The sequence below is a fragment of the Nuphar pumila genome, chromosome 12, assembly GCF_984573655.1.
Source record: "Nuphar pumila chromosome 12, dmNupPumi1.hap1.1, whole genome shotgun sequence".
In the NCBI taxonomy this organism is placed as follows: domain Eukaryota; kingdom Viridiplantae; phylum Streptophyta; class Magnoliopsida; order Nymphaeales; family Nymphaeaceae; genus Nuphar; species Nuphar pumila.
The window spans coordinates 49,545,090-49,562,313 of record NC_143260.1 but is presented as its reverse complement, the minus strand read 5'-3'; the positions used below and the strand labels follow the sequence as shown (position 1 = coordinate 49,562,313).

Below are 17,224 nucleotides of genomic sequence, written 5' to 3'. Positions count from 1 at the left end.
CGGGCATTGAGGTTAGAAAAACCTCAAAGTGAGTCAATGACTCAAATTTCTTTACCATCAGCTGCATACATGAGTCTCTCAGCAACCTCAGTAAGCTGAAACCCCAAAAGTTATGATCAAACAAGCAACAACTGACACATTTATAGCCCAAATCTACGACTAAAGCTGGAAAAAGGTTGATGAGTGTGTAGCAACATTCATGTCTCACATCCCGTAAGCATCTAAGGAGGGTAAATGTCGGATATCCATGCTTTTAGCCACAGAGCAGGGTCCCTCTCTACCCACTTGTCAAGTCTACTCTGAAATTCATAGTAAAATGTATCACCTATGTAATTTTTCTTCTTTGACTTTTTTTGTTGTATTCCAACAGTAATGCAATGTGTGGGTGTGGCCCCCTCCTAAAAGTCTCTTTATTCGTCATTTTGTAATAAACAAATTCAAAATTTTCTACAATAACAAAACAGAGAATAACTGTAAACAAGCAGACAACATAAACAAGAAATATGCTATTGAAAAAGCATTGCGCACAATTAATTGAATAAGCTATTAAAATTGCAAAAAAAAAGTCGAAAATGATGCAAGTGTTACTTATGTTTATAATACAAGAAACGCAATAGATAAACAACCAAATTTAAGGATAGAAGTATACCAATTGTCAAGGAAGCAAATCAACAAACAAACTTTCACTGACAAATGATGGTTGCATTTAATGCACTATTAAACATGCAAAGATAACTTGAAAACTATGCAATTCTTCTACAAAATAACTAATTCATGTCATTTTAAAAAATAATTAATTCAACTATTAAAGACATGCTTACTGAAAAAACTCGTCATGAATGATTCTAAAAAAGTTATTGATAAAGTGTTGCCACCGATGAATAGTCATAAATAGTCATCGAAAAATCGCTGACAATAGTTACAAAAAACTTGTCAAATTTTGTCGAGAGAAGAATGTTGAGGATCACTGATTAGGGAACACAAAAAACCCTAGTTTATGAGAAAATAGCTCTGAAATATGAACCATCACTTTTATATCAATGATGATTGCATTTAATGATCGTACAGACATTTGCAAAATAATGGAATATTTGCAAGCAAGTCATTCCTCAAATTTGAGAACGTAGTACTTTATTGGCAAAAATAAACCAGTGTGAAGGTCAAGGACATTCACAACACTTTTTTCATACATTTGCAAGCCTCCTTTTAGATCATTTACTTAAAAGAGTTTTGCATGGTAGCTTGCAAATATAGTACTATATATGCAAAGTTAGTACATTACTTGCAAAGATTGACCAGAGTGCAAAGGTCGAGGACATAGAAAACACTAATATGCGAATGTCACCATACATTTGTAAACATCCTTGATCATTTACTTAAAAGAGATTCATATGGCAGCTTGTGAATGTCATATTATATATGCGGTAGTAGTAATTTATTTGCGAAACTCGATAAAAATGCGAAGGTTGAGGACATTCGCAACACTAATATGTGAATGCCACTGCATATTTGCAGACTTCCTTGAGGATTATTTACTTAAAAGAAATTGGCATGGTATCTCGTGAATGTCATACTATATATGCGAATTTTGTACAGTATTTGCAAGGTTACACAGGTTTTAGTTATAGGAAGTTTACAAATTTGCTTATGTGAACATCATGAGGTCTGCAAAAACAACACGTAAATGTACTTTTTAGTGAGAGGTTGCAAAGTCGGGACAACGTACCTATATATTGTGCGTACTTCAGGAGGTTCCCTTGTGCGAAGGTAAAGATATCCTAAAAAGCCAAGCATTTGCGATTGTGGACATCAAGCAAATTTTGCAAGAACATTTTGGGGAACATGTCATTTTTCCTATACAGTACTGTCATTGTCTAGAAAAAAGAGTACAACGTGATGACATTCACCTGGAACAATATAAAAGTTTTGTCTTGAAAAGTAAACTTAGAGTACGGGCCCAACCTCATCCAACAAGATATTCCTTTTGAAAAAAAGAGCACATGTGACCTTCTCATCATGAAGCTGCATATGCACCTCAAGCTACAAAACGCATTCAAAAAAATTGAAAATTTACCAACGACCTCTTTTCAAACAAGTTTCCAACTTTTTAAGAAAGGTTATAGCTTGATGTGTTTGCTCTTTGTTATTAATCAAGCTTTGCCCATTTATTGATATCTGTACACACTCGAATTTTGATTGAGGTTGCTTTGCAAAAGACTCTGAATTTTTTAAACAATTTTTTTTTCAAAATGAGTATCCTAGATCCACAAAAACTTAGAACCTATAATTGAATTCTGATTGACCAAACTAAAACTTAGTCAAAGACCTCAGTCGAACCATAGTGGGCCCAAGTTTTTCTCACCTTCCTCTTTTTATGTTTGTCATTTGTTACCTGCCTCTAAATGAAAGAACTTTTATGGGAAGGTTGAGTTGTTAGGACCTTTTAGAAATCAGTGCCCCTTCCTATAAAAGATCTTTCTGTTCTATAGGAACGGAAGTATGAGACCAAGGGGCCCTGAGGAAAATTTGCATGGCCTTAATTAGGTTGGATCTTGAGGGAGGATACTTGCAATTCTAGCGTGGGACCCAGCATGTGGTGAGCTCCTATTCTCATTGATTTCCTTTTTTTCATTAATTTCTAAGTTTTTCTTGGATTCTTTATATGTTATCTGGATTTTTATGGTTTTTGAGCATTGGAGGGAAATTTGCCAACCTTGCTCAATTTCCCAGATTCTCTAGTGGAACGGTGTACAAGAGACGATGAAGGAGAGGAACACAACAAAGAGAAGCCGTAAGCGTTATTTCTTGTTCGAAAGAAGAGAACAGCACTTATTTGTAGGAATGAGCCCTCATAACCTTCATTTTAGTACTTGGATTGGATTTTGTAAAAAAAAAGTCACAAAATCGTGAAACGCTGGTCAAAATATCTACATGTTCATGTTGCAATAAGCATAGCTGCTTCTGGTTTGGTAGAGCCCTCAAAATCTCCAACAGTACAACTTCAGGACTTGGTTTAAGCCCCTTTTGGTTTGGGAGAATATCCTGTTGAAAAAAAGTTTCAAAATATAACTTATTTTGTAAAGTTTTGGTGTTATTGCTTTTCACCAAGTGTTTTGAAAAAGTTTGAAGGAAAGATTTTTATGGTGGTTTAAATAGTCTTTGTTCCTTATCATTTACTTCGGTAACCCTTGTAGCAGAAATGAACATGTCATTCGCACACATGCCTTCTCTTGATATGCACTTTGCAACAGGATGCCATGAGGTTTATTTTGATGGAACCTTAATCTTTGATCAAGCCATTTTGACTTTTCATTTCTCTATTGATTTGGCCGTTTGGATGACTGAAAAGGCATTTATATGATGTTTATGGGGCTTATGACTGTTGGATGGTGCATTTATATGATGTTTATGGGGCTTATGACTGTTGGATGGTTTTCAAGGTCCTTGACCATTGGTCAAAGGTGGGTGACAGGATCATTTTCATCTAATTTTTAAACCCATTTATGACCTTTAATTTCATTTATCACAAAAATTGTACTAACCTTCCAAAAGACTATAAATCTCCTCATTTCTATTTTTTGGATCATCAGATCTTCTGGTTCTCAAAACTCTCTTTTTATTCTTTTACTCTCGCTTGGCTTACAAAAGTTCACTTGTGGGAAAGGTAATCTCTTGAGATCCGAGCTTATTTGTGTCTTGAAAACTCAGTTGCAAAGAAAGTCTTTTGGCATTTTCGAAAATCTGGCATTGTGGGAAAGGTGCCTCTAAGCTTGGGATCTCGATTTTCCTAAATCTTGGTTTTGATCACCAATTGTTGCAACATATCCACCAATATCTCTGGTTCTAACACGCACACAGAGTTTTAAGGGGATAAATGATAATATGCAGACGGCAACATTAAGAAATGAATTTGGCTTTCAGCCCAAGCCTGCTGACTCCAAACCAAAAAGAAGGCAAAATAAAAATTGAACAAAGCCAAGGGATGACACACTCACGTTTCATGTTAGCTACCAGGTATCAATTTAGTGTTGTAGATCCAAGCCTCTCTATTTCCTTCAATTTTTGTACAAGCAAAATAAGCTCAGATTATTTTTTTACAAACCAGGGTACCAAAGCCAGCCTGCAATCCAATTATCGAATCGAGCATTTAGTTCAATTTTGGCACTTCGGATGCTATGCATTGTAAAGTCGCGGGGATTATTTCGGCCACGTACGTACTGGCAAAAATAGCTCACTTTGTTCCGGCCTAAAACCTGGGTGCAAGATACAGCAGGAGCGGCTCCAATGAACTGGGAGCAAATTTACGAGCGAAGAGATAGCAGATGGAGGATGGCCGGTCGTTGTACAGACAGGTATCGCCTTGTAGGATTCTTTGCAAGAATTCCTCCGAGATATCACCCTGGCCAAATGTGGCAGGGTGAGGGCCACCTCTTGACCAGTCGACCCAAGTGACGCTTCGGTTCGCGAGAAGGTCGGGTGCTTTTATGGTAAGAAGGGTGGGGAAGTAGTGCTCGTCCACGTAGCACGCTGGTTGACAGAAGTTCTTGAACGTTGGGTAGTAGGTGACGTCTTCGACTATGGCCAGCGCCAGCTTCCGACTCACTTCGAACCACTGGGAACCTTTGCGCCACTGGTCGACGTTGACTTCGGGGGCCATCTTCTCGTTGTAACGCCCCCTCCCATACGGACCGGGATCATCGAACACACCGATAAAGCTGTGCCTGGATCGAATCAGGTGCTTGTATACCGTGGTGAAGTTGAGCACCGGGATGCAGGACTCGGACAGCAGCACGAACCTTTCGTTGGAGAGATCAAGCAGAGCGTTCGCCAAGAGCCGCCTCTCCGCATCGCACATGCTCATCTGCCCCCATTCAGCCTCCTGGGAAAACAAAATAACCCAGGAATTTGTGTGTCAATGCTCTCTCATCCTTATATTTCCAACAAAGAAATGACACGCCATCTAGTCTGAGAGAGCAAGAAGTCTACAGGAACATGGAGTGTTGTTCTTCAGAAACATCCCATGTTAGACCAGAAAACAACCCACATCCTAGAATGTGATAAAAAAGAAAGCAACGGCTGATGACATGACTTAATGCAAATGGATAGATAACAAGCGAGAATCCCAGCACAAAAACTTAATCACGAAGATGTGAATCTACAGAAAGATAAGCGGCAAGGAGGATGCCGACGGCAAGTACTGCAATCATGATTGGTCTAAATTTGATGGGTGAAAATTTCATAAGATAATACCAGCTATATGCAAAAAGGATGCCCAGTTCAGAAGTAGATGACGGCCTTGAAACTTCCATATAGAAGAGTCAAGAGTGTCTCAATGTTTATAGAAGCAAACTACAAGAATTACTCTTCATGATAATTCATGCAACATACTCCTGGAGAGTAGTGTACAAATAAGAACATCGTCCATGAGAATTATTCTTGATGATAATTCATGCAACATACTCCAGGAGAGTAGTCTCCATACAAATAAGAACATCATCCATGTGCAGAGAGTGGTAAGGGGTGTTGTTAAATTGTAATTTATAAGACAATGTATTTTCTATATATATTTTATATATATAAAAGAAGATACATATGTAATGAAAAGAGGTGGAAGCACCAATAGAGCAAAAAGCACTCTTTAAGAGTGACCACTAGAACCAAGAGCACAAACACTAAATGTGCACACACAAAACTCTCAAAAGTGGAAATGACTTAAAGTCATAAGTTGTATATTATTGAAGAAAATGAAGAGAAGGGTGAAAACCATGGTTGCCAGTTGAGGAAGCGGGAGCGGGAAGCGATACGGGAAGCGGGAGCGGGAAGCAAGGCACTTTTAAAATTTTAGGAAGCGGGGAAGCGTGGGACCACTTAGGAGCAATTCGGGAAGGGTCTCGGAAGCGACCTAGGAAGCGTCTCGGAAGCGAGGGGGAAGCGAAAAAAATAAAAATAAAAAATAAAAAATACAAAAAATTGAAAAAAATAGGGGAAGCGTAGGGGAAGCGAGGGAGAAGCGTGATGGGAAGCGTGCTTCCCATTAAAGGGAAGCGCGTCCCCCATTAAAGGGAAACGCGTCCCCCATTAAAGGGAACCGCGCTTCCCAAAAAAGGGGACGCTTCCCCCCACGCTTCGAAAGCGCGACGTTTCGCGCTTCGGGGAAGCGCGCTTCCCCTTTTAGCTAGGCGCTTCCGGTAACCCTGGTGAAAACCTTATACATTTACAAGGGGAAGCCTCCTCTATATATAGAGGAGGAGAGCTTAAAGGAAGACCATAAAGGGGGCTCCCATATAGTCGTTGGGAGCCCCAACGGTCATAAATATGATTGTTGGGGCCCCAACGACTAGCTAGGTGAGGCCCCTTATGGTCCTTTAAAACAAAAACTGAAAAAGTAAAAAGAAAAAGGAAAAAGGGGAAAAAGAAAGAAAAAGAAAAAAAGCAAAAAAAGAAAAGGTACATGTGGATTTACCAAAACACCCCTATCGGGTTTTTGGTTTGTACAGAAAAATAAAAAGAGATATATTATGTATATATACATAAATACATATATATACTTATATATATACGAATGTATATATATAAGTATATGTATATATATATTTATATATACATAATTTAACATGCCTCCTAAAACTTTACGGGGAGAAGACCGAAAGTTTGCCAAGAAGAAACATGAATCGTGGAGTTGGGAGCGCCTTGGTGAAGAAATCAGTCAGTTGATATTCTGAAGTGACATATGGTAATGTGATAGTCCCTTTGAGATATTCGTCTCGAACATAATGGCAATCCATTTAGATATGCTTGGTCCGCTCATGAAAGGTGTGATTGTTGGCAATGTATATCGCACTTTTGTTATCACAACAGAGCTTGGTGGGAGTGGAAATGGGAACGCCCATGTCACCAAGGAGACTTCTGAGCCATACGATTTCCATAGTTGTCATTGACATAGCCCGATATTCAGCTTCAGTAGATGATAGTGAGACCTTCTGTTGCTTTTTTGCATCTCCACGAAATGAGAGATTTACCTAAAAAAATGCAAAGACCCGTAATTGAGATACGATCATTGGGATTTTCTCCCCAATCAGCATCAGTAAAAGCAGTCAATTCAAGAGATGAGGAAGAGGATAAGAAGAGCCCCTTGGAGATGGTATTTTTGATATATCGCACAATTCTCATTACGGCCGCCATATGAACCGAAGTAGGTGCATGCTGAAACTGGCTTGCTGCATGAACCGCATGAGCTATATCTGGACGTGTGATGGATAGATAGGTGAGGGATCCGATTAATTGTCGGTAGGGGGTTGGATCCTCAAGAAGAATACCATCTTCAAGTCTCAGTTTCACATTGATAACTTTGGGAGTCTCAACTTTCTTTTCATCAGATATTCCTGATTTGGTACAAATTTATGCAGTTAATTTCATTTGAGATAAGATGTATCCTCGCGCGGAATAAGCCACTTCAATTCCTAAAAAATATCTCAAATATCCAAGATCAGACATATCAAAAGTTTCTTTTAACATAGACTTAACATCATTTACTCCCTTTTTGTCATTCCTAGTGATGATCATATCATCAACATACAACAGAAGCATAATAATGGAGTCACCTGTCCTTTTAACAAAAAGAGCAGTGTCCGTATAGCAAGACGAAAAACCTAAATTGATTAATACATTACTAAACCTGTCATACCAAGCTTTAGGAGCTTGCTTAAGTCCATATAAGGCCTTTTTTAATTTCAAAATTTTTCCATTTAAATTCATACCTGGAGGCGGTTTCATATAAACTTCTTCATTCAAATTACCATTCAAAAAGGCATCAAGTTGAAAGATTGACCATTTTTTAATCGAGGCTATAGCAATAAGCGCTCGAACACTAGTCATTTGAGCAACTGGGGCAAAAGTTTCATCATAATCTACCCCATACTCTTGAGCATATCATTTGGCTACCAACCTAGCCTTATACCTTTCCAATGAACCATCACTCTTGGTTTTTACTTTAAAAAAACCCATCTACATCCAATGGGTTTTTTGCCAATGGGAAGATCAATGATTTCCCAAGTTTGCGCCCTTTTAAGAGCATTAAGTTCTAGTTCCATAGCTTCATTCCAATGAGCATATTGTTTAGCATCATTGTAGTGAGATGGTTCATAAAAGGAGTGAAGAGCAAGTAGGCATGCTCGAAAGTTAGGGGAAAAAGAATCATAAGAAACAAATCTATTTGGTACTTTGGAAATACGATTTGATTTTCTTTGGGAGGTTTCTTCGATGGACTCACTTTGAGAGAATTTTTCAAGGGCACAAGGAGGATTTCTTTCATTTCTTCTAGAGTAGACTTGTATTTGACTTGAAACATTTTCTTCTAAGTTTTGATCATCATTTGGATGCTCAAAATGATCTTCGCTAAGGGATTCACTAGGATCAATATGATCATCTATGATGTTTTCTTGAGGCAACAAGTCAAATAGAAAGGAATAATCAATATTTTCATTTGGTTGGTGCGAAAAACCATTTTCCTCTTCAAGGAATGTGACATCTTTTGAGATACACAGTTTGTTTTTAAGCATGTCAAAACATCGATAACCTTTTTGTTTTTCGCCATATCCCAAAAAAATACATTCAATAGCCCTAGGAGAAAGTTTATCATTTTTGTGAGTTAGAACAAAGCATTTACATCAAAAAATTCTTAGTCTTTTATAATCGGGAGACATATTGTAAAGTTTTTCAAATGGAGAAAGATTTTTCAAAGAGGATGAAGGAGTTCTATTGATAAGATATGTTGAGGTTAGAACCGCTTCGGCCCAAAAGGATTTTGGGATATTTTTTGAAATTAATAACGTTCTTGTAGTTTCTATTATGTGTCTATGCTTTCTTTCCGCAAGACCATTTTGTTGCGGAGTGTTGGGACAAGAGCGTTGGTGACAAATTCCATTTTCTTTTAAATAACTTTGAAAATCATTGGACATATATTTGCCTCCCGAATCAGACCTAAGAATAGATAGACTTCCCAAAAATTGATTTTTAACCATTGCATGAAATTCTTTAAAGAAGGAGAAAACTTCGGATTTGCGACTTAGGAAGTAAATCCACGTAAATCGAGTGAAGTCATCAATAAAGACCACATAATACAAAAATCCTCCTTTAGACAAAATAGGGGAAGGTCCCCACATATCAGAATGAACAAGTTCAAATGGCCGAGTGGTAAAGTAACTTCTTTGAGGAAATGGAGTAGCTTTAGATTTCCCAAAAATGCAATCTTTACAAGTTATGTGATTGTCTTTACAAGTATTGTTCAAAAACGGAAAAAGAGACATTTTTATAAAATTTGGATGGCCAAGTCTCTCATGCCAAATTCCAATACTTTTGTTTTTTACAAGATTGCAAGATGACTTAGATGGAAGAGTCAAAAAGTCCATAAAATAGAGATCACCCATTCTATGGCCTTGCCCAATCAGTTTCCCTGACTGGAGATCCTGCACGGTGCAATCTTTAGGTGAGAAAGAGACTTGGCATCCATGATCAGTGATTTGAGAAACGGAAAAAAGATTTAAATTAATTTTTGGAACGATTCTTACTCTTTAGGAACGAAAAAGTTTTTAAAATCAAGTGTTCCAATACTTTCAATTTTCAATGATGTTCCATCGGCCGTTGAAACACAAGAGGATATGGGTTCGGAAAAAACATTTGAAAGAGAGTTTTTATGAGATGTCATATGAAAAGAAGCACCAGAGTCTAGTATCCACATACCTGGAGGTGATGAAGAATAGGCGATGGCGGCTCCGGAAGTTGAAGAAGAAGTCTTGAGAAGATGTTGAAGAACTTCAGAGATATCATTAAGAGTTTCTTTGATATCTCCCTCTTTGGCACTTTCTTCTTCCTTCTTTGGAGAATTTTCTCCAACCGCGGCTACTTTTCCCTTAAGTTTGGGACAAACCGGTCTAATGTGCCCCGGTTCATTACAATAATGGCATATTATTCCCTTTCTAGGCCCATTGCTATTTTTGTTAAAGTGAGGAGGTCTATATGCTTTAACATTTGATTCAGGCCTAGTAACGGCCAAAATTTCATCAATCTTAACACTTAAGCCAAGTCGAGTTTCCTCTTGGCATATTTCGGCAAGGGCGTCTTTAATAGGTAGAGCTTTGCTTCTATGGAGAAGAGATGCCCTAACTTGTTCAAATTCCGGGCGAAGACCATGAAGAAATTGAAAAAAGTGCTCCTTTTCAATTTGTTCCCTTCTTAACTCAATATCTTCCGGAGCCACCCACTTAGGCTCAAGAAGAGCAAGTTCATCCCAAAGAGGGGTTAGAGAGCTAAAATAGTCCCGGACACTCTTATACATTTGTTTGGTGGAACGGATTTTTTCTTGACAAAAAAATTGTCGAGCAAGATCCTTTTAGGTATACATACCCTTAAGGAAAAACCAAGCCTCGTTGGCCCTTCTAAATTTGGCAATATTAGCACAATTTTTAAGGTCTACATTGTTCATAAACCATGCCAAAATTTTGGCATGGTCACTTTCTCAATCCTCAATTTTGGATTGATGGTCATTAATAGCTTTGATGCGCTCATCGCCATCTAAAGCTTTTTAAACCTCATTTTCGATTTTGGTGAGAACAAGAGAGGGTTCGGGAGTAGTTCCCATAACAAAACCCCAAAGTTTCTTACCTCTTAGATGATTTTCCATAGCGGAGGCCCACATGAGATAGTTGGACCCATTTAGCTTAAAAGAAAGCTCCACTTTAGAGTCACGTTCCATCGGCACCAAATATCCTTCCTTTCTTCAAAAATTTGAGAGGCACAAGTTCCAATATAACAAAGAAAAGCCCAATCACCAACCGTGCTCTGATACCATGTAATGAAAAGAGGCGGAAGCACCAATAGAGCAAAAAGCACTCTTTAAGAGTGACCACTAGAACCAAGAGCACAAACACTAAATGTGCACACACAAAACTCTCAAAAGTGGAAAATGACTTAAAGTCATAAGTTGGATATTATTGAAGAAAAGGAAAAGAAGGGTGAAAACCCAATACATTTACAAGGGGAAGCCTCCTCTATATATAGAGGAGGAGAGCTTAAAGGAAGACCATAAAGGGGGCTCCCTTCTAGTCGTTGGGAGCCCCAACGGTCATAAATATGACTGTTGGGGCCCCAACGACTAGCTAGGTGGGGCCCCTTATGGTCCTTTAAAACAAAAACTGAAAAAGTAAAAAGAAAAAGGAAAAAGGGGAAAAAGAAAGAAAAAGAAAAAAAGCAAAAAAAGAAAAGGTACATGTGGATTTACCAAAACACCCCTATCGGGTTTTTGGTTTGTACAAAAAAATAAAAAGAGATATATTATGTATATATACATATATATACTTATATATATACGAATGTATATATATAAGTATATGTATATATATATATATATATATATGTATTTCATATATATATATATGTACGTGTATCCATCTACTTGTATATATAAAATATATATTTCTTTCTTGTATTGATTGTAGGGGTATTTTAGTCATTTCTATATTTTATGCATATTCATGTTTTTGAATATGATTGTAATTCCTCCTTTTTTATTTTTTCTTATTTTTGTAATTTTTCCATTTCTTATTTTTGTTTTTTTTATATAATGTTTTTGTACATATGTTGCTCCAGTTAGAAGGATGGAGAAATGGGAAAATATATTAGTCAAAAGAGGTCGGGGTAGGCCTAGGAAGACTTGGATGGAGATGATAGGAAAGAATATGAATGCTTTGAACCTCACCGAAGACATGGCATTGGATAGAAATGATTGGAGGAGAAGGATTCATGTGGAAGACCCAGAATGATTTTCTTTTTTGGTTCATATCGCCGACCCCAATTGTTTTGGGATGAAGGCGTAGTTGTTGTTGTTGTTGTTGTTGTACACAGCCAGTGGCAGTGTACAACAGTCAGCCACTGACTGTGTACACAATTTTAAAAAGATAGACGTTGGGTTGATTCCCAACGTCTCTAATAAGAGCCGTTGGGAATAGCCCAACGTCTCTTAAGTATGCTTATAAATAAGGGCTATGTGAGCCCATTGTATGGATGTATTAAAGTAAGGAGTTGTCTCCTTAAGCTTATAAACACGACATTTATTGCACTTTCTTTGGTGTAAAGCTTATAAACACTATGCATTTATTGCACTTCTTTTGTGGTGTAAAGCTTATAAACACTGTGTTTATTTTGTGTACTGAGTATTTGAAGTATCAAGTTATTTGAAAACTTGATTGTTTGCAAGGATTCTTCACGTGGTATCAGAGCAAGGTTGGAGAAAAAAAAAGATCGTGTCGATTCTCACTTTTTCGGGTGCCTCGAAAAGCGTGCCCTCGATTTTTTGGTGATTGAAGTGGATTCGCTTGTTCATCCAATATTTTAGAAGACTCTTCTATCAAGAAAGGTCTAAAAATACTTTGGGGTACGTATTCTTTTTCATCATCTCTCCTCTCTAATGGGTGAAAAAGACTCATTTTTTTTTCGGCTTCAAACTCAATGGGTCCAACTATCACGTCTGGGCCGAAAACATGGAGGCTCATATTAAAGGAAAAGGGCTCTGGGGTTATGTTCAAAGCTCGATTCCCGAACCGGGACCAAAGATAACCTTGATGGAGAAAGGAGAAATAAAAATCCTTGAAGGCGAAAAAAGAGCCAAGGCTCTTGAAGACTACACCAAAAAGCATGAAGAATGGGAGATGAGAAATTTGAAAATCCTCTCATGGATTTTCTCATCCGTAAAAACAAGAATTAACGTCAATATTATCAAGTCTAAGAAGGATTCTCAAGCGTGGGAGTACCTTGAGAAGATGTACATCTCTAGGGACTTGTCTCATAAATATTACCTCCAAAAGAGAACTCTAACTCTTAATCAAGGAGAGCTGACTATAAGGGAGTATTTTGCCGAACTATCTTCTATTTGGGATGACTTTGCTATGCTCGAACCCAAGTGGAGTGGAGAAGTCATAGAGCTTCGTCATAAATAATTGAAAGAAGATAGATTTTTTTATTTTTTTAATGGTCTTAGGCCTGAATTCGAACAAATCAGATCTTCTCTTTTATCCGCCTTCACTTCTCCCTCTCTTGAAGATGTAATTACTAAACTAAGTGGGGAAGAGACTCGTATGGGTATAAGCAAGAACAACCCAAGTGTTCTAGCTACACCTTCCTATAATGAAGAAAATGAAGGAGTTAATGTCGTCTCAAGACCGGGGAGCAACTTAAGGACCTACAAGCCTCCTCACTTCAAGAATCAAAACTCAAGTGGTCAAGGAGGGAAGAAGGATTATACCAATCTTTTATGCCATTTTTGTAAGGAACCGGGGCATATCAAGCCTATTTGCCCAAAGTGGAAAAAGTTATTTGCCATGTCTACTACATCTCAACCTCAAAAGGAAGAGTGTTCGTCATCTTCAAATGAAGCTCTTTCATTGCAACAAATCGTGGATGCACTTCAACCTCTTCTAAAAAGGGCTATTTCTGGAGCCGGTCAACCTCTTCTCCTCCCGGTAAGACCTCTTGGCTTTTAGATTCTGGTGCTTCTTTTTACATGACCCCAAGTTTTAATTCTTTTTCCGAATACTCAAAAAATCCCTCTCCATCTTTTGTTTCAACCGTGGATAAAACATCTTTTGAAGTAAAAGGAATAAGAAATTTTGGAAAACAAGGGTTCTTTATTCCAAAAATTAGATTTATACCCAAATTAAACTTAAATTTGCTTTCTGTTTCTCAACTCTCGGATTATGGGTGTGATATAAAGTTTTCATCTAACAAATGTTAGATACAGAATCGTCGGTCCGGGAGATTGATTGGGGAAGGCTCTAGGAAGGGTGATCTATACTATGTTGATTCCCTTCAAATTCCAAAGAACCCGTTTTGTAATGTTGTCCAACAAAAGGATATTAACGTGTGGCATAAGAGACTTGGACATCCAAATATTGCAAAAATTTCTCATTTACCTTTTGTTAAAAGTTTATGTAAAAGTGATTTCACTTGTAATGATTGTATTCTTAGGAAAATGAAAAAATTGCCTTTTTGTCAAAAATCTATGTTTACAACAAGACCTTTTAAAATTATCCATTCAGATGTATGGGAACCGACACCCGTCCTATCAAAAGGAGGCTTTGCATACTATGTTATTTTTGTTGACGACTACATGAGATATTATTGGATTTATTTTCTTAAACACAAATATAAAGTTTTCTCGATTTTTAAAACCTATCATATGATGATTAAAAATCAATTTAATGGGAATCTAAAAAATTTTAGAACCGACTCTAGTAGAGAATACCTTTCAAGTGAATTCAAAAATTATCTTGAAAGTCATGGTATTCTTCACCAAAGATCTTGTCCTAAAACCTCTCAACAAAATGGATTAGCCAAAAGGAAGCATAGACATATAATAGAGACAACTCGAACATTACTTGTTTCTCAAAACATCCCAAAAGGTTTTTGGGCCGAAGCGGCTTTAGCATCTGTCTATCTGATAAATCAGCTACCTTCTAACAGCTTGAACAATATCTCGCCTTTTGAAAAATTGTATACCAAAGAACCCAACTATAGTCGATTGAGAATTTTTTGTTGCAAATGTTTCGTTCTTACAGACAAGAACGACAAGCTTTCACCAAAAGCCATTGCCTGCGCTTTTCTTGGATATTCTGAAACCCAAAAAGGGTTTCGTTATGATATTAAGAATGACAAGCTATATGTTTCCAGAAATGTGAGTTTTCTAAAAAATGTTAATGGTTTTGAAAGGAGTGAACCCTTTGAAGAAAACATGGATTACTCCTTTTTATTTGAAATGTTAGCACATGATGATGATAGTGATGACGATTTCATTCATAATGATGTCAATAATAAAGAAGATGACTCTTCCCATCCACCTATCTCCCAACATAGAAATAAAGAGCATTGAGAGATCCTATAACATATACCCATAGAGATAGAAACAGTTTTAGGAGTACAATTGAAAAATTCAGTGAACCTAGTGGGTCCAATTCAACAAATGATGAAAACCTACGAAGAACTGAGAGAAGTAGAAAGATGCCTTCTAGGTTTATTTCATATAATTCGTTTACTCCTAAACATAGAGCCTGCCTTAGCGTCATTCATTCTTATACAGAAACCAAAAACTTCGAAGAAGCCAAAAAGAATGATGAATGACTGAAAACAATGGAATGTGAGCTTTCAACTCTCAACAGGGCAAAGACTTAGGAGTTCTAAGATCTTCCTAAGGGTAAGAAAGCAATAGGGTGTAAATGGGTATTTAAGGTAAAAACTAAGAGTGATGGATCTCTTGAGAGATATAAGGCTCGATTAGTTGCAAAGGGATATAGTCAAGAATACGAGATTGACTATGAAGAAACTTTTGCCCCTGTGGCCCGAATGGTCATTGTTCGATGTCTCATTACCGTTGTCTCAATCAACAAATTAAACATCTATCAAATGGATGTTAAAAACGCATTTCTAAATGGTGATCTGAATGAAGAGGTATATATGGATGCTCCATCAGGAATAGAGACTCCTAAAGGGAAAGTGCTTCGTCTTCGAAAAACACTTTATGGTTTAAAACAAGCCCCTAAGGCTTGGTATGATAGATTTAACTCCGTAATGTTAAAAAATGGTTTTTCTTCCTGTTTCACTGACATTGTCTTATTTGTTAGAAAAACCAATGCAGAGATTGTCATTCTGCTCTTATATGTGGATGATATGCTTATAACTGGAAGTGATTCTAAAGGGGTTAAAAGCATAAAATCAATTTTGAAGGATAGGTTTGAAATGTCTGATTTGGGATTTCTAACTTATTTTTTGGGTATTGAAGTAGCATACTCTCATAGAGGGTATTTTTTACCTCAAACTAAGCTTGCCTTTGAGATTATTGAGCGGTCAGGTATTACAGATAATAAGGTGTGTGAAACTCTTGCTATAATAGGAGCCAAAATGCAGATTGTTGATGGTATTCCTCTCTCCGATCCCACCCCCTTACGACAGCTTGTGGGATCTTTGATGTATCTGAGTATTACTAGACCAGATATCTCTCATGCAGTTCATACTGCAAGTCAGTTCCAACATGCACCAACATTAGTTCACATGAGTGTCATCTTGCAGATTGTGAGATACATAAAAGGCACAATAAACAAGGAAGTATTCTTATCATCTTCTTCTGAATTAAAATTAATTGTTTATACTGACTCTGACTGGGGAGGTGACCCAAATAACCGTCACTTCACCACTGATTTTTGTGTGCTTTTAAGAGACTCACTGATTTCATGGAGATGTAAAAAGCAACAAAAAGTGTCTCTATCCTCAACAGAAGTTGAATATCGTGCCATGGCGACTACTACCATGAAAATTGTATGGATTCATCAGCTATTAGAAGACATGGGGATCTCAATAGAAGGGCCCACCAAGCTATGCTGTGATAACAAGACTGCAATATACATTGCCAAAAATCATATTTTTCATGAGCGGACTAAACACATTGAGATGGACTGTCACTATGTTCGGGAAGCGTATCTGAAAGGAGTTATAGATCTTCCATATGTAACTTTAGAATATCAGTTGGCAGATTTCTTCACCAAAGCTTTGTGTGCTCCGCGGTTCAATTTCCTCCTTGGCAAACTTTTAGTCATCTTGCCCTAAGTTTGAGGGGGGGTGTTAAATTGTAATTTATAAGACAATGTATTTTTTATATATATTTTATATATATAAAAGAAGATACATATACATATATATACATGTATCCATCTACTTGTATATATAAAATATATATTTCTTTCTTGTATTAGTTGTAGGGGTATTTTAGTCATTTTTATATTTTACGCATATTCATGTTTTTGAATATGATTGTAATTCCTCCTTTTTATTTTTTCTTATTTTTGTAATTTTTTCCATTTCTTATTTTTGTTTTTTTTTATATAATGTTTTTGTACACAGTCAGTGGCACAATTTTAATTAAAAAGATAGACGTTGGGATGATTCCCAACGTCTCTTAAGTATGCTTATAAATAAAGGCTATGTGAGCCCATTATATGGATGTATTACAGTAAGGAGTTGTCTCCTTAAGCTTATAAACACTGTGCATTTATTGCACTTCTTTTGTGATGTAAAGCTTATAAACACTGTGCATTTATTTTGTGTATTGAGTATTTGAAGTATCAAGTTATTTGAAAACTTGATTGCAAGGATTCTTCACAGTGTGAGATGCCAAGAATTAGGAATC

The 17,224-nt window shown here is 37.0% G+C and overlaps 1 protein-coding gene across 1 annotated transcript in view; it reads right to left on the bottom strand.

The window, feature by feature from the left end:
* Window positions 1-4,021: 4,021 nt before the first annotated feature.
* Window positions 4,022-17,224, bottom strand: part of LOC149820887 (glycosyltransferase BC10-like) — a 120,952-nt gene continuing 107,749 nt past the window's right edge. The window contains exon 2 of the mRNA XM_089982561.1: window positions 4,022-4,879. Coding sequence (XP_089838687.1) covers window positions 4,247-4,879 — 633 coding nt within the window. The 3' untranslated portion in view covers window positions 4,022-4,246. The remainder of the gene's footprint in view (window positions 4,880-17,224) is intronic.